Consider the following 17,224-nt stretch of genomic DNA (forward strand, 5'->3'; position numbering starts at 1 on the left):
GTCAATGGTGGACATCAGAAAATGGTTAAAACAACCAGTCCTTATCGCCAGCAGTAACACTGCATCTATTGCAGGTAATAACAGTTCAGATCATGGGGACATTACGTTTCCCGCGGCCACTGTCATGGACACTAACGTCCTCCCGCCCGACTCGCCGGCTTTGCCCGCCTCGCCCACGGAGGCGGAGGAGCCGTCTTCGTTGCCCCAAACACCGCCACCCCTCGGCGGCCCGCAAGTGCCAGAGGACCTCGCAAAACAGAGCCTGTACAGTGGGGTAAGGCGCTCATTTTGCAGCTCATGGTTTCAAAACAGAGATTGGCTGGAATATTCCTGTAAAAAAGATGCCATCTTCTGCTATGCATGTAGACATTTCGGTCTTAAAAGGGGAGTGATTTGTAAAATATCCATAAAGGAAAAGTAAATCTGTTTATAGTTCTGTTTCATATGGGTGTTGAGATGTATCCAATCCATAGATCTCTTCATGTTGCTCTCAAAGTGCACCAGATTGATGCTTTTAACTTCAGTATTTAAAAAAAAATCTTCCCGGGAGAGCATGCCCCCGGACCCCTCTATGTAGGACCCCCCTAGAGGGTGTTAAGCCCACTCCCCACTTATAAAAATAGCACTTTACCACTGCACCCTCTCTAATCTCAGATGCGCCCCGAGTCATTTTGTTCTGGAAGCAGGGGAAAGCTCTGTTTTCATCTGAAAGCTACATTCAAATGTTCTACATTCAAAACGGTCCAGTCTCCATGCATGCATGGGAAAATATGCTAGTTCCACAGCCTTGTTGAATGGGTTGTTCCTATTTTAGTGCACCCAATCAAACAGCAGGGGGCACTGCAGCAAAAATCATTATACAAATGTTCTAAGCTTTTCATATAATTTCCTTTTAATAGCGAGTAACTTGGCCGAAGCATCGCAGTATAGAGAGACGGCGCTGGGCCGGAGCGGGAAAAAACAGCAGGGCAGCAATTCTTCTATATAAGGATGCAGCCTTCATGCTGAGTCCCGCTGCAGTACAAGGCAGCAGGTGACTCTGAAGGTTCCTGCTACACCCCCCCCCCCCCCCCCCCGAAGTAATTTAACGTATGACTATGCAAACTGCTGTGCTTTCCACATACTATGTAACCCAATTATTCATGTTTTTTCCTTAGTTTGACAGGTGACAGTTCAAATGCAGAAAATGGAGAGAATAAATATTGGGAGCACGCTGTTTCAGGTAGGATACTACTTCACTATGCCCCCTTTCTTTATTTCAGGTCCATTCATTGCTCCAATGTCTCCAGCCTAAATAAGTAGTCAAAACTATTTTAAAATGTAGCATGGTGGAAATAAAACAGGGCAAATTAAACTTATGCCAACACAATTAGAAAATTAAGGATAAAAACAATAAAAAAGTAATTAATTATGTTTGAATTTGATTAGCAATAATAAAAACAATTATTTTATACTCATTAGGTAAAAGCACAACGTTTTAAAGTTCTTGTGAATATAATTTGTTTATGTATTCAATTATATATTTTTTACGTGTCTGACCTTTTACAACATTATGACAGTGTTATGGCTCCATGAGACACAGTGAACAGATAATACCAATACAAACAGGACAACGTGACAGCTTGAGGTTTTTGAAGTTTTATTTCTGTCTCATTACTCTTAAGCCGAGTTACAGTAGCTCTTCCCCTCAGCTTCCTCCTTCCACTGGTGATGAAGTCTTTAAAACACACCAACAGGGAGATGAATACAGTAGTTACCATAGTAGTGAGCCATAAGGACACATCTAAAGAGGCAGGGGGAGGTGCAGAGGGGGCACACAGACACAAATACTGTCACCGACCGATTATCGTTAAAGGAAAACAGATAAACTCAGAACACTCAAACACACAGTAGCGGCTGCCTACGTTTAATGTAGTAGAGTTAGGGGCCGTGATGCTATGAATTTGCTATGGGTGGGGTGTGTAAAAGAGAAGGGAAAGTGTGGTAGGATGGTCCCTTTTCTGACTTCCTTCTTGGCCAGGAAGTTTTACTCCTTGGAGTGCATGTACAGCATCAGGTCAGCGACACGGTGGCTGTAGCCGAACTCATTGTCATACCTGGAGAGAGGGAGCGGACAGAAGAAAGAGGAATAAATTGTTTGGTTTGTAAATGATAGAACTGTGTAGACTATTGATCAAGACAATTGAAAACATACCAGGAAATGAGCTTGACAAAGTTGTCGTTCAGGGAGATACCGGCACCAGCATCAAAGATGGAGGAGTGGGTGTCGCCAATGAAGTCAGAGGAAACCACCTGCAAATTACAAAGTGAATCAGAGGTCACAGAGGAAACATCCATTTCCACCTTTTATGCAAAATGAATCATAATAATTATCTTGTAAATTGTTCATCTTTATCCATGCATCCAAATAAAATGGACAAATGCACATAACGTGGACTGAACTGAAGTTCTTTGTCGAATCGTTGCTACCGGTAATTCACAATTGTAGTTCTGGGAGCCATGTATTAGCTTCACAGTGTGTGTGAAGTAACTCTGGGTGTTACCTGGTCCTCGGTGTAACCCAGAATTCCCTTCATGGGTCCCTCCGCGGCCTTCTTGCAGGCTGCCTTGATATCGGCGTAAGACGCAGGCTTGGTCAGACGGCATGTCAGGTCCACCACAGACACATCAGCCACGGGCACCCTGAAGGCCATGCCGGTCAGCTTCCTGGAGAGAGGACGGACATAAAAGAGATAGACATGTTCTTCTTACTGCATGTAGTGGAAGGGATAATATGCAGCGGCCCGGTCATTATTGCGAAAGTATCCCGACAATGTGAGCAGGACCCTGACTTAAAAAAAAGTATCTGTTCAATTGCGCACCAAAGACTGAACGGCAGCTATAGCAATGTAACTTTATGTAACTGATTGAGGTTTCCGCAACATAACTGTCCAAGACTGTTCACAGTTTCCTTTACATTAAACTGTCTTTAAGCAATGCCATTGCCCATAACATGTTCCCTTTAGGGTTTACTTCCTGTTTGTCTTCCTCTGCTGTTTCCTTTAGTGTTTACTTTATGAGTCTTCAAACTCTTTCCTGCTTTTTATTGCATTGCGTGCTATTTGCTTATATCAAAAAGTATTTTTTCTGATGGAGTAACAAAAAACAAAAATGTGTTTTATTTATTTTTTGCCAAAGGTCCCTTGATCTGAGTGTCCTTCCTAGCAGTTTGCTATTGATGGTGAGCAGGCCACTGAATGTACAAACTGACCGATCAGAATTAAGTTTTCATCTAAGCCAAGTAACAATATCAAGATGTGTGTGTCCTTACCCGTTGAGTTCGGGGATGACTTTGCCGACAGCCTTGGCAGCACCAGTGGAGGCTGGAATGATGTTCTGGTGGGCACCGCGGCCATCACGCCAGGCCTTGGCGCTGGGTCCGTCCACGGTCTTCTGGGTGGCTGTGTACGCGTGCACTGTAGTCTAAAGAGAGGAGTGTCACATCAAACAGAACATCAGTAACTCTGACACACATTCATGAGTTAAAATACAGGGTCTTCTATGTTAAAGTCCTTACAGTATAACATTTGGACACACTGCGACTTACCATGAGAGCCTCCTCAATGCCAAAGTTATCTTGGATGACTTTGGCCAGGGGGGCCAGGCAGTTGGTGGTGCAGGAGGCATTGCTATCAACAGAAAGACAGGTCACTTAGTATAGGACTCAAATGTAATGGAATTGCTCCTCCCAAATCTATGAGCATGTTTGTGAAAAATGAAAGGTCCATATCCAAACACACCTGACGATGGTCATGGTGGAGGGGTCGTATTTGTCCTCGTTGACTCCCATGACGAACATTGGAGCGTCGGGTGAGGGGGCGGACACGACCACGCGCTGTGCTCCACCCTGGATGTGAGACTGCGATCGGAGAAGGAAGAGGGCACAGGTTAGAAACCGAGACATTAGGCCGTCTGTTTCTATGTGTGTGCATGTGGGTACATACTGAGGCTTTGTCCACACTGAGGAAGACTCCGGTGGACTCCACAACGTACTTGGCTCCAGCTTTGCCCCAGGGGATTTCTTGTGGCTTCATGCTGTAGTCAAGGGAAAAATAAAATGATGATCAGGAAAATTAAGAAGAGGGAGGATGAAGAAAAACTTTGATACACTTGTATGCACTCTTTTTCCGAGTCGATACTAATAAAATAAAAAGGTTAACAAAAGGAAGTAACACCAAAACACTACAGAGCCTCTTTGGATCATGTTATGCCAGTGATGAAACATTTTAGTTTTTTTACACCTAGGCAATTAAGGTTCAGATCCTGCCATATTTAGTATGTTATTTGGTGAGAACTGAATAATAATTGACGCTCAGTGCTCAGAGGATCAGGACTCTCTAACTATCCTTTCTGATGGCGTTGCATTTTGCAGATGAGGAAGCACCATTGCTGAATGGACTAAAACAACAGCCGGCACCACGGGTGGAGGGCCAGCTCCCATGTGTGATCGCTGAGTCAGCACAAAGCCTTTATTTAGGATACTGAATAACAGAAGGTGAAACTGGCACTAAATCATATTAAATAAATCTGCTTGCCACTAACCACTAAACATCACCCACACTTACCACTGGAAGACGGAGATGGCCTGGCCATCGACGATGAGCTTGTCATCCTCTTTGGAGACCTCACCATTGTAACGGCCGTGGGTGGAGTCATACTTGAACATGTAGACCTTGGAGGCGGGAAGATAACACAAGTTTAGTATAATTAGTATATTTAGGTATAATTAAAAACATAATCTATGAGTCAGTTTTCGGTTTGTTATTTTGTTAACCAAACCCATTCAGAAATAAACATTTAAAGCATTACAGCTTGTGTTTCAACCCAATGTTATAATTTAATAAAAGTGAGTAATATACATATGTTTTAGTTCTAAGATACTCCTGTGATATTTAAATTAGTGCTGTCAAAATTATCGCGTTAACGGCGGTAATTAATTTTTTTAATTAATTGCGTTAAAATATTTAGCGCATTTAACGCATGTGCAGAATGGCCCGCCCCATACACCCCACCAGTGGCAGCGCCAGGGTATGGCTGGGGTAGGCTACACCCATACCAAGAAATGGCTTAGCCCCACCATGAAAAATGATGTTAAAGTAAGCAAAATAAAGTCCGCCAACTCGCGTGGAGTAAATTGCACAGACAGCAGTTAGTAAGATTGATTTCAGTACCCACGGTTTTGAAAACTTTTGTCACGTAGTGATCGTCTTCTCAATAGAACATCTTTGATAACGGCGTGGTGTTGTTGCAGGAAGTCCTGACGCAGAATACTTTTGCTGTAGTACAGGGCAGAGCCATATAATAGTAATAATATGGCTCTGGTACAGGGGTGCACATAACTGGTACGCAGGTTATGTGCGTAATCTGAAATGCGTACCGTCACTTGTGTCACAAAGCGCATTTGCGTACCGACGTACTTGTGAAGCTTTTCCAGAAGGCGGTTAGATCACCGGACGACAGAGTCGGTCTCCGTGTGCACAGACAGGCTGCTGTTAACGTCGGTCTGTACAACGGAACTGTGCCAAAACTACGCCAACCGGCTGCGGAGGGAGACTCCCCCCTTCACTGGAGAACTGCGCTAAAACAGCTGATCACAACGTTCACACTCTGTGGTCACGAAGTACTACACTAATATTTAAGCTGTGATTAATCTGATTAAAAAAAATATAATCGTTTGACAGCCCTAATTTAAATACATTGTTGTTAATTTTTTGTATGCAAATATGTAGATCTACGCTTTCTCACCATGTACTGCAGGTCAATGAAGGGGTCGTTGATGGCCACGACCTTGATGCCCTTCTGGAGGCAAGCCCTCAGGACCAGGCGGCCAATACGGCCAAATCTGCAGGGAGAGAGAGGAGGGAGGGGGATCAATAATAGTTGTTTTGCAAAAATGGTGGTATGCTTTTTCAGAATGTCACCGACCTCACAAGAATCTTCTATAAAAACACATGAAATCATGAGTTTCCACTATTGTATTCCTACAGCTCCACTGATGTTAAGCTATGATGAAATTGACAATAAAACCTGACTTCAAGGCTTTTTTGTGACATCTAATCGGAGTAAGTTCATCTTTTCCTGTGCCATTATTATGATATTATTGATTGATTATTACAAAAGTCTGCTTTACTTGACATCGTAACCTAACAATCACAAAATCAGTCCTGTTTGTGTGTGTTTTAAACTCACCCATTGATTCCAACACAGAGGTCTGACATGGCTGCTGCTGTTTAGAGGGATTGAGATACCTGAGAGATACAAGAAAGAAACAGAGGGACCAAGGGCATTAGAACTACAGCTACCGATTGATGGAAAAAACATGCAACACATCCAGTCTAATGAATGAACAGTGCCAGGAATCACTGCAGCTGTCACCATGTCCAATCTGCGCTCCGTACTGGACAGGCTCCAGAAATGACTAAAAGTCTGTATTTGGGGGAATGGAGGATTCCAATCCAACATGTTCACAGCAGTGAAATTAAATCTCTGCATTAAACCCTGCGGACTGATCGACTGCAGGCCTGTGCATGTAGCTTAAAGCATTTCAAAATTCTCTGTGCAACAAATATCATCATCTAGACTACTTTCTATGTTTTAAATGTGTTGCATGGCGTCAGCTCCTACAATAACATGAAGACGGGCAGGGAGCAGTAGTTTCACAGCATAATAGAAGCGCGGTGTGGCGCATTAGCACTACAGCGAGGAAGAAAACACCGAGAGGAGGTTTAAAGTGCTATATAAATAAAGCTGTATTGCATTGTATACATGAGGGTTTGTTTCTGAAGTTATAATGTCAAGATGAGCTGGTTACTACTGTCAAAGTTAGAATACCAGCTTGGGTGTGACCGTTTGTTATCAGTGACGGTACAGGCTGCTTTATGTTCAACAAACAAAAGTGGGGGCGTCTTACATCATGCAGGGAGATGTTTAGACAACAATGAAAGGAGAGAGAAATTGTAGGTAATGCACGCAACTTGACAAACAAAGACTTGCCGACTGAACAGAGGAAGCCTGGCTCAAACTCAACTATGTGACCTCCTTTGCCCTCTGCATTCCTCTCCTTCTCATGCTGTGCACTCATTTGCCGGTTCTCCTCTCAACGCCTCGTCTGTCCACGCCTTCTACTTTTCTACCACTTGCATCCCTTCTCCTTTAATTCCTTTTCCTCCTTCATCTTCTGACTCCACCCCTTCTTCTCCTTTGCTGTCTTTGAATCTGTTTGTGCTCGAAGGGATATACACTCTGATATCTTATTTAGCTTCGCAAATCATGTCTTGGGACTTGCACCTTTTGGCATAGATAACTAATATGGCCATTTACAATTCAAATTGAGCTATGTTTACTATTTATTGTTATAAGACAATTACACAATTTAGAATGAATATACAAATTAATTTAAGATGTATTAAAGGTCAATAAACCGGTTTGTAACATGTACCCAAACACTTACTCATACAGGTGAACAGATAGTGGTCGAGTGACCGAGGTTAACGCTGATTGTCCTTGACTTTGGTTGGTTGTCGTTTTAGACTATAGTAATCTCCTAATCTGTTGTGTGTATGCATCTCACTGAGTGTGAGTCGTGTGTGTCCCAGTTGGGAGCCTGTAGGACAGGATGTCGATCTGGTGAAATGCATTGTGGGAGCACTTTAAATAGACTAAAATGGGCAAGCAAATTAGGATAAATCTCTCTCTCATTTTCACACGCGCTCTCAAATGTGAACAATTCTCCATAAAGCTTGGAGCAATTTTACTTTAATGTATTCACTTGTTCTTAATTGGGATTTTAAGCCAATCTGATGCCAGTTAAAATCTATTTATTGAACTGTCTGCCACCGTTTCAACTGTCAGATTTCCAACAGGGTGATTTGTAGTGTATGTGCTTGCTTTTTGATTGGTCTCATGTGCCTTTTGTTTAGAGCTGAGCAGCCATTTTGAACTATGCTGGTAGCATCTATTATACAAGGTCGCCAAAGGAGAGAGAGGTAGAGAGAAAAGAAAGAGGGTGCATACAGTATTACCATGCAGTTCTCACATTTCTATGTCTTTCCCACCATGTCCTATTGTGTGTTCACAGAACTCTCCTCCCCCCTGTGCACTTCTCACCATTTGTCTCACTTGGTGGCTTTCTCCCTCTCTCTGTTCTCTCCGTTTTCTTTACACAGAGCCGGTTCCCTGGGTTTTCAATGTAAAATGGTTGCTCTACTGACAAATGATACTACTTAAAAGAGAAGGCTATTCTGATTCACTAAAGCATGGGGAGCGCCTGGACAAAGACTAATATGGCCACATTAGAGAGATCTGTTGATGGATAATTAAACTTCCCTAGTTTGCAGTGTACAGAGAATAATAGTACAATTGTTTAAGGCTAAACTATGAAAATGTGAGTTGAATACATCTGTGTGCAACCCCTGATGCCTAGCAACAGTGTCTGGCTTTTACCCATTTATACGAGAAGCCAAAACAACTTTGCCAATGCAGTTTTAATGAATGCACATAAGGAATGAAACCGTAGCACCACTGTTCAGCTTCCCCATGTAGTGCTAAGTTGCATTTAGTTTAGGTATAAACTGTGCTAAATGTACTTGGGCATTGATAGTGTACATTTTGTTCAATCTCTGGTTCAGCACTGTTAAATCATCCAATTTCTCAATGTCGAGTAACATTCATGTTTTCAATTGCAGTAAACTTTCTTCAGCACTGGAGGCTTGTCTCTTTTGGCTGCAGAGCAATCAGTCTGATCTGGCATTCAGCACACACTCACACAGACATGTCTCAGCTCATAGAGGCAGTATTGTGCATGCAAAGCAATGAAGTGACATGCTGTTAGCTGCAGCTTGAAATCAGCTGACACTCAGAATATCAGACCCTCCCCCCCTTTCCCACACCACTCAAACTAATCATTACAATTCAACTCCCTACCCCCTCCTGTCCGCGCCACTCTTTGTCTGTCTGATCCCCCTCATTTAGCACCACAACCCTCGTCCCCCCTGTCCGAGCTGCGACCCACTTTCCTCACACAAACAGAGTGTAACCACCGTAAAGACCACTGGGGGAAGGATGACTCATGACTAGTTGGGCAGAAAAATAATTCTGCATCAGGTGGTCGAATACTAAAGCTGAGACTAAATATATTAGACATGTGAGGGGGAAGAATACCTCTTCTTTTCTCTTTTATGTAACAGTATTTGAAGAGCCTTTGGATAGTGTGTGGACTCCAGTCTAACCTAATATGTACCTGAGTTTTGAGAGGATTAAATAAATAAACCATTTACATGGCTACTTATTTGGTATAGAGTGGGTCATTTTAAAGAGTTTAAGAGTAAAGATAGAGCTCCTGCCCTTTTCCCACTCCCCCTGCCTTCCCCCGCTCTCCTTTCAGTGTCTTTTGCGTTTGAAAACCTTCCTCCTTCTGTCACACCCTCGTCCTCCAGTATTTTTCCACTGCAGTGCTGATTGGCTAAAGGCCAGGCAGACTATCCAATTAGCTTTCCCCTTCTTGCCCGCCTTTCTGGTCGCAATTTAAAAAAGAAATACATTACAGACTGAATCACAAATCATGCTTTACGCCTCTTAGATACAAACACTCTAATAGAATCGATTCAATCTTTCTGTGTTCAAAACTTTTCCTCTACCTCCTCTTCTTCTTTTGCTGCTGCCCTTTTTACAGTGTCACCTCTGAGGCAATGTCACTTTCTGCTATTAACCAGTCAGTTAAATGTCCAATGCCATCACATCATCAAGTAAACACACACACACCACCCCAGGGTGTCGGCTGTGTCAGCAGGCATGGCGTCCTGCTGACAGGAATAGGCAGATATTAAGTTCAATCTTTCTATTGGACAATTCACCAGTGGCAAAATAACCTGATAAACCGACACTATATTCAGTGCTAATACTGTTAACGAATGAATACGTTTTGATAATCAAAGATAAGAATAGATGATAAAGAAGGTGATATGATACATGTATGTATGTACATGAATTAGTTAAAGGTGTGTCGTATCAAAATGCAAAGGATTCAATATAAGGGACACATGTGACCGCTCTGCAGAGGTAATACTGATACTGGACGACACTCTCACTCACGGTAAGAGCTTTTGTCGGCAGGCAGATGACAGATTCCCTTCGTGCTCAGACCCTGTGACTGGCCTCTTTTCCTCAAGCTACAGTTCTACAGTGTTATGCTGCGTTTGCTATGTTCTTGCTGTACAAACACCTGGCCCTATCAATATCTGTATAAAAAAAGCTATGCAAAACTGCTTTGTTTCACAAGTAAGGGCTGCTTTTGTCCCAGACGTCTATCCTTACCTACTGGAGGGCTTATTTCCCTTTTCCTGTGTGACAGTTAGGTGCAAAGTGCTGTGTCACTCTTGAGATCCTTCTCTCTGACACACATCCTGGACAAGATGGCTGGTTGATCATTGAGCAGAATGGAGAGGAACACTCATGTTAACCTTGGCCTTGAAACAACCACATCACATTATGTGGAAAACGTGTGTTAATCTAGTGAAAAACAAGTCATAATCAACACAAGAGGAACTAATGACTGTATGAAATATTCTCAGGAGTTTGAGTATGAGGGATTCTTCCCCATCTATACAACCATTCCCTTAAAGGTGGGGTAGGTAAGTTTCAGAAACCGGCTCGAGATACACTTTGTTATATTCCATGGAATGCTCTTAACATCCCGATAGCAATGAATATCTGAAGTGCTTTGACAAAAAATCTGTGGAAGCCGTGTACTGTAAAAAGTACAACCAATCAGTACAATCCGTTTAGCCGGCCCGGCTAAACGGATTGGATTGCCGCCCTGTCTGTCAGCCTTCCATTTCCCAAGATACAGATACCCTCATTGGGCGTGCCGTCATTGGGCGTGCATCGCAGCAGTACTTCAATGACTCGCCAGCAACAGGCGGCCACTTTCACCCGTCTGCTGACGTCATGTGCGCGTTCATGTGTGTTGGAGGAGGTGCTCTAAGGAAGTCTGAAGGAAGGGGCGGATTCTTTTCGGCTGTGTACTTTCAAATTTTAGTGCACTCGAGCCGGTTTCTGAAACGTACCTACCCCACCTTTAAGTGTGTACAGAAGAAAGAGTAGGAGCTTCTGTCCAACATAAGTAGCACGTGCAGACTTTAATCTAATAGAAGAACAACAAAACGACTTGTAACACCAAGAACCTGAGAGTCACGACCATAACTATCACCAATGTAATAGACACCCCATGACCCTCATACTTGCATATATCACGATGTGTGTATGTGGGTTGTCCATATCTCTTTAATAACATGACTGTAATCACTGATATACTTGAACATGTAATGATAATCTCATTGTTATACATGTGCAATACAAATAATTTTTTGATAAATTAAATACACAGGGGGTTATAATGATAAATTATGTAAATTAAAAAGATTCTGATGCATGGCAAATTGCTGTTCAATTTCCCCGAAACTATGATAATAGATCCTTCAGTTTGGAAACTTCTACAGCTTTGACTATACTAGCATCTTCCCTGGCAGCTCTGGGCCTGTTATGAGTGACCTTCAGTCACCCAGAGCCTGAGATAAGAGGCCTTACTCCCCATCCACGAGTACAGTGGGGGAAAACACAATTTCAAGTAAATATATAGTTAAAGAATACAGCTTAGCAGCTGGTCAGCATCACTGCTGCAGCACTGGGCCTGCTGTGACCTTCTCAGCTGCAGTGATGACCTTCAACAGGGAGACAAGGCCAGACATGGCTGCATCTGCATGTACCAACACCTACATGGGACGTATGGAAGTAACTGCAAGCAAATAGGCATTGCAACAGTAATAATACATTATGTACACTATTTTTATTATTATAAATAATGCTGAATACTAAATAAGGCAATAAAGAGTTAATAGTTTATACTGTAAGGCTGATTGGCTTAACAGATTGCAATTAGTTTGGCGTGGTATTGCTGCTTTAAAAAGTGCAGGCCTCTTTGCGAACCGCGTCAACAGGTCTGTCGAGTCAAACTGCGACAGAATAATGCGACACCACATTCCTGTGCCCTTCACAGCCATCACTGAAGCCTGTTGCACCACGCCTCTCTCATCTTTCGACATTAAATAAAGCCAAGGTTATTTCATTTCCCCCCGTTTCGGTTCTTGCATCACTGTGATCTGTAATTCCCGTCAAGTACAACTCATCTCTGAAATCTAATGGCGGAACGACAGGTTTCATCATGCAGTCTGGGGAAAGCACGTAGCTTACCCTTCATGCACGTACACTCCCGTACATTTCGTCCATTACAGCCCAATACAAAAATGTACCTGCAGTCAAATTACAGCTTTTACATGTAACACATTCAAACTCACTGTATAGCTATTTTCAATGGAATATTGTTACGTTTCTTCTGTGATAAACGCGGACATATATATTTTTGTATTGAGGTTATATAACACGGAGACTAATCCACTTCCGCAAAGATGCAGCAATGGGAGGCGCTGCCAATGTCACGTCACGCACTCAGTAAAACAGCTCAGCTTCAGATGAATGAATTAAACGTTATGAAACAGCTCCATATTATGTACCTTTTCTTCACAATGAGGCACGATTGCTTTTGATTCTCTTGGGAGTTTATAGATAGAGGATGTGGATGCTGGCTATATGATGCAACGAAAAACTCAAGTAGAGAGAACAACGAGCAGCCTCTCTCCTGACTGAAAGGCCATTTCCGCATCCATTTATCATCCTCGCTTTTCTCTTCCTGCAGACCATCATAAAAGGTGCTTACTGCTAGGCTGTTTCACCAATGCAACATTAAATGTGATATAAGCTAATGTGACATCACTCTCTCATCCTCTCGCCTGGCTGTTTCTCGCCACTGTAAACGGTTACATGGCCGATTAAAACATGCACTGTAATGGCTCCAGGGTGGCTACTGGAGCTATAAATCGTTTACAGCTTTTAATAATTTCAGTCTCGGGATAAGGGTACATATGTATATTTAAAGCGGCATAGTTAACCTACTTACTGTACGACTAGCCTACATGTGTATACAGACATAAGCTAACATATAAACCCGTAGTGAAGTCTGAGTAGTGTCAAATACTGGTAACGTCATCTATCAAATCACATTTGTTTTACTGTATAATGGCTTATACACAGTGCAGTTTACGGTAAATCGGTGTTGAGCTTACCTCCTGCTGATGCTTCTTGAGTCTGGGTGCGCAATACTAGGTGCCGCCTTCCGCTTTTATACAAGACACGTGCCTCGGGAAGCCTGGTCGTCCTGACGACGTGACGTCACCTCATCCGATGCTGCTCGGCTCCATTCTGAACGAGCGGCTGGTCACGGCTGCCATAGTAACTACAGAGGGAATACATACTTTTTCACACATCTTACTCATAAACTAATACATGACAAGGGTGGTGTGATGATGAAAGATGATATTAAGCAGAGAGAAAAACAGGCAAGCAGACAGAGAGATGAAGGACAAGCCAGAGATAGGACAGACAGAGACACTGGCAGGATGCCAGTGTGGAAGTGGGGAATGATGAAGCATTTTGCCCCTTTTCCACGATGGATTGGCCACATGCATGGGATGAAATACAGAAGAATCAAAGATTATGCATGGACAGCCTTTATATGTAGCTAATAGAGACATTAAACTATAGCAGCTGGAGATTACAATAGTCAAAATAACACAATGCAGTCTATTTGGTGGCTGATCACCCTCTACAGACCACATGTTTAGCCCTACACTGTGCAGTGAACTGTAAAGGACTGTAGACTGGGTCACCTATGGATGCAGCATGTGTGTGGATGTGTGTGTGTGCCTATATGGATGGATGCAGCACTGTTATAAGCAATCATGAAACCAACCAGGATCCCATGGAGACACGTTCTACATTCTGTGACACCAATTTGTTTACCTAATGTTACAGAAGTAAACACAAACATATAAAAAGAGCTAACAATACAAATAATATTTAAGAGTATATCTAAATTAGACTTATTTTGAATGATATCCTATTATTTTTCATGCTATTCTATTTTTCTTCTTTGCTTTCCCTCCTCTCCTCATGTTTCAGCACGTGTTAGACGGAACGAGCCTACGTGAGGGAGGATGCGTGCACTGCTGTAACAGGGGAGATCCCTGCAGTGCAGTGAGCAGGAAGTCGTTGACCAATATGATTTGCACACATTGCACATCCCCTGTTGCATTGGCTTTGAATCTCTGCCTTGTAAAGTATAGGATAAAACCATCTATCTATCTATCTATCTATCTATCTATCTATCTATCTATCTATCTATCTATCTATCTATCATAGAAATCAATCTAACAGTAGATAGTTTCTGCAGATATTATAAGTATCTCTGCAAAACATTTCGAAAATGAAAATAAATTGTCAAAATCATGGCATGCTCGTCGTTTTCTTTCAGTTTGCCCATGCCCTATATTTTGAATTAAATCAATGTTATTTTATTTCGTTTTCTTTAGTTTATGAAATAAAACAATCACCATCACAGTGGGCTACTTATGTTTTGGTAATTCCAAATATAATTCTTTTATTCCTGCACAATCACAGGGTCCACTCTCGATCAGGAATACATCTATGGCGCCATCGGCTGGACAATGTTGTCGACTATGTTGTGCATAGCTGTTCTAGAGGCAGTCCTCCTGTGTCTTGTCCTAACAACACTCTTTGACATTACTGTTTCTGTTGACTGTCAGCACACTGTGGATTATAAACATGCAGCACAGAGAAGGTTTTACGATGGTTCATTTTCTCAGTGGATCTTTTGTGTTTGTAAGATTCATTGCAGTGGAAACACTAGAACAAATGTGGAAAGTGTTCAGATTGGCAAAGACAGAAGTTCTTACAAATGCAGAAGGGGAATTTAGCAATAGGGGAAGCATATCAATTAAAACGCATGAAGCTTGCAGAAGATCAATGTGATGTTCAACGGTGAAGGTTAAATAGATCTTCATTTCTGAAACACAGCCAAATTCTCTCGATATCTACCCTAAACCAGAACTTTGTTTATCTTCAATTGTATAACTTGGATGGCGCATTAAGTCCTAGGCAAGTTTCAAGGCAAGTTTATTTATAGAGCACTTTTCAACGCAAGGCAATTCAAAGTGCTTTACAAAAAAAAAAAAATGAAAGACATTAAGCATTAAAAAAGAAAAGCTAATCAAATAAACATTAAGAAAAAAAATACATGGATAAAAGTTACAGTGCAGTCTAAAATATAAATAGTTCAATTAAACATTACAAGAAAAAGTACATGGATAAAAGTTACAGTGCAGTTTAAGATATGAATAGTTCAAATAAAAGCAGCGACAAAAAGAAAAGTCTTCAGCCTGGATTTAAAAGTAGTCAGAGTTGCAGCAGACCTGCAGGTTTCTGGGAGTTTGTTCCAGATATTTGGAGCATAATAACTGAACGCTGCTTTACCATGTTTAGTTCTGACTCTGGGGACAGAAAGCTGACCAGTCCCTGAAGACCTGAGAGATCTGGATGGTTCATAGTTTAGCAGGAGGTCAGTAATGTATTTTGGGCCTAAACCATTCAGTGCTTTATAAACCAGCAGCAGTATTTTGAAATCTATTCTTTGACACACAGGAAGCCAGTGTAAAGACTTCAGAACAGGAGTGATGTGATCCACTTTCTTAGTGTTAGTGAGGACTCGAGCAGCGGCGTTCTGAATCAGCTGCAGCTTTCTAATAGATTTTTTAGTGAGACCTGTGAAGACACCATTGCAGTAGTCGAGTCTACTGAAGATAAAGGCATGGACAAGTTTTTCCAAATCCTGCTGTGACATTAGTCTTTTAATCCTAGATATGTTCTTTAGGTGATAGTAGGCTGATTTAGTAACTGTTTTAATGTGACTGTTGAAACTCAGGTCAGAGTCCATGACTACACCTAGATTTCTGGCTTTATCTGTTGGTTTGAACATTGCAGACTGAAGCTCAGCGCTAACTTTTAAACGTTCTGCCTTGGCTCCAAAAACCATTACCTCAGTTTTATCTTTGTTTAATTGGAGAAAGTTCTGACACATCCAGTCATTGATTTGTTCAATGCACTTACTCAGTGTTTGAATTGGAGCATAGTCTCCTGGTAAAATTGTTACGTAAATGTGTGTGTCATCTGCATAGCTATGGTAACTTATTTGTTGTTCTTCATTATCTGAGCCAGTGGTAGCATGTAGATGTTAAAGAGAAGAGGCCCCAAGATGGAGCCTTGAGGAACCCCACATGTCATATTTGTCAACTCAGATGTGTATTTACCGATAGAAACAAAGTTGTTTCCTAGACAACATATTCTCAGCAAGAAAGATGTCCCTGACGTTTGTCTGAAGACTTTTATCTCCCTGACCTTGCATGGCGGATGACACTGGACCAGTCTTACCTATTCAGCTGTGGGCCGTCAGTTGGACGCAAGGCCGGCCCTAGACATTTTGGTGCCTCCCCCCTCCAAGCAATACACAATATAATATATAAAGAATAAATGAAAAATCTCTACAACAGACCAATACACTAGAAAAACTGAAACGTATTGACATACGTAAGGTTTCAAATGTGTTCATTGTTGTATGAACATGTTTTAATTGGGGGGTGGACATCACATCCTCTTGGGGGGTTCGGGGGTATGCCCCCCGGAAAGATTTCTTTTAACATTTTACAGTAAAATGCTTCAATCTGGTGCACTTTGAGCACACAATTACTAGAGACTAGATGGGGGTACAACTCTAAAACACCCATATGAAAAAGATCGATTTACATTTTAATAACCAAATAAGTATGTGAACATAACCATCATTTCCCAGTTACACTATCCATGCAATGTCATTGTTGTACAGAAGAGGGCGAACTTGCCTTTACAGTATATGGAGCGTCATTAGAGGTACAGAGTTTGTGTCCAGTCACCTTCAGTTGAACATAACATGTTAATATCTACTATCTGGAAACAGATATTAAAGTGATTAAATTGTAAAGTAGTATCTAATGAATGCACAAAACCATCAAGGTGTAAAGGTAATCAGTGTTTTAAGATACATCTCTTTTGTGAAACTGAAAATCCCTATTTTGACTATTTTGAAGTAAGGCAGATGTTCATCAGGCTATAGATACTTTTCATATATGGACCATGTCTTGTGTGTTTTGTCTGGCTCATAACAGTATTATAAATCTGTGAAAAG

The 17,224-nt window shown here is 41.8% G+C and overlaps 1 protein-coding gene across 1 annotated transcript; it reads right to left on the reverse strand.

Moving 5' to 3' along the window:
- Positions 1-1,622: 1,622 nt before the first annotated feature.
- Positions 1,623-13,265, reverse strand: gapdhs (glyceraldehyde-3-phosphate dehydrogenase, spermatogenic). Its single transcript, XM_034102152.1, has 11 exons — positions 13,215-13,265; positions 6,229-6,287; positions 5,785-5,881; positions 4,605-4,711; positions 3,984-4,074; positions 3,780-3,898; positions 3,587-3,668; positions 3,311-3,462; positions 2,544-2,706; positions 2,195-2,292; positions 1,623-2,096 (listed from the first exon to the last, which is right to left on the reverse strand). Exons 2-11 carry the CDS (start codon positions 6,255-6,257, stop codon positions 2,027-2,029), a joined length of 1,008 nt encoding a protein of 335 aa, XP_033958043.1. The 5' UTR covers positions 6,258-6,287; positions 13,215-13,265; the 3' UTR covers positions 1,623-2,026.
- Positions 13,266-17,224: the final 3,959 nt, after the last annotated feature.

The sequence above is a fragment of the Pseudochaenichthys georgianus genome, chromosome 16 (assembly GCF_902827115.2).
Source record: "Pseudochaenichthys georgianus chromosome 16, fPseGeo1.2, whole genome shotgun sequence".
NCBI classification, from domain to species: Eukaryota; Metazoa; Chordata; class Actinopteri; order Perciformes; family Channichthyidae; genus Pseudochaenichthys; species Pseudochaenichthys georgianus.

What these genes read in the sequence shown, in the direction of transcription:
- gapdhs (XM_034102152.1), bottom strand. Translation starts at nt 6,257, where the DNA reads ATGTCAGACCTCTGTGTTGGAATCAATGG. An exon ending in GCATTGAGGAGGCTCTCATG is followed by an intron (nt 3,463 to 3,586) that starts GTAAGTCGCAGT and finishes TCCTCTCTTTAG; the next exon opens with ACTACAGTGCACGCGTACAC. An exon ending in TGGGTTACACCGAGGACCAG is followed by an intron (nt 2,293 to 2,543) that starts GTAACACCCAGA and finishes TGTAATTTGCAG; the next exon opens with GTGGTTTCCTCTGACTTCAT.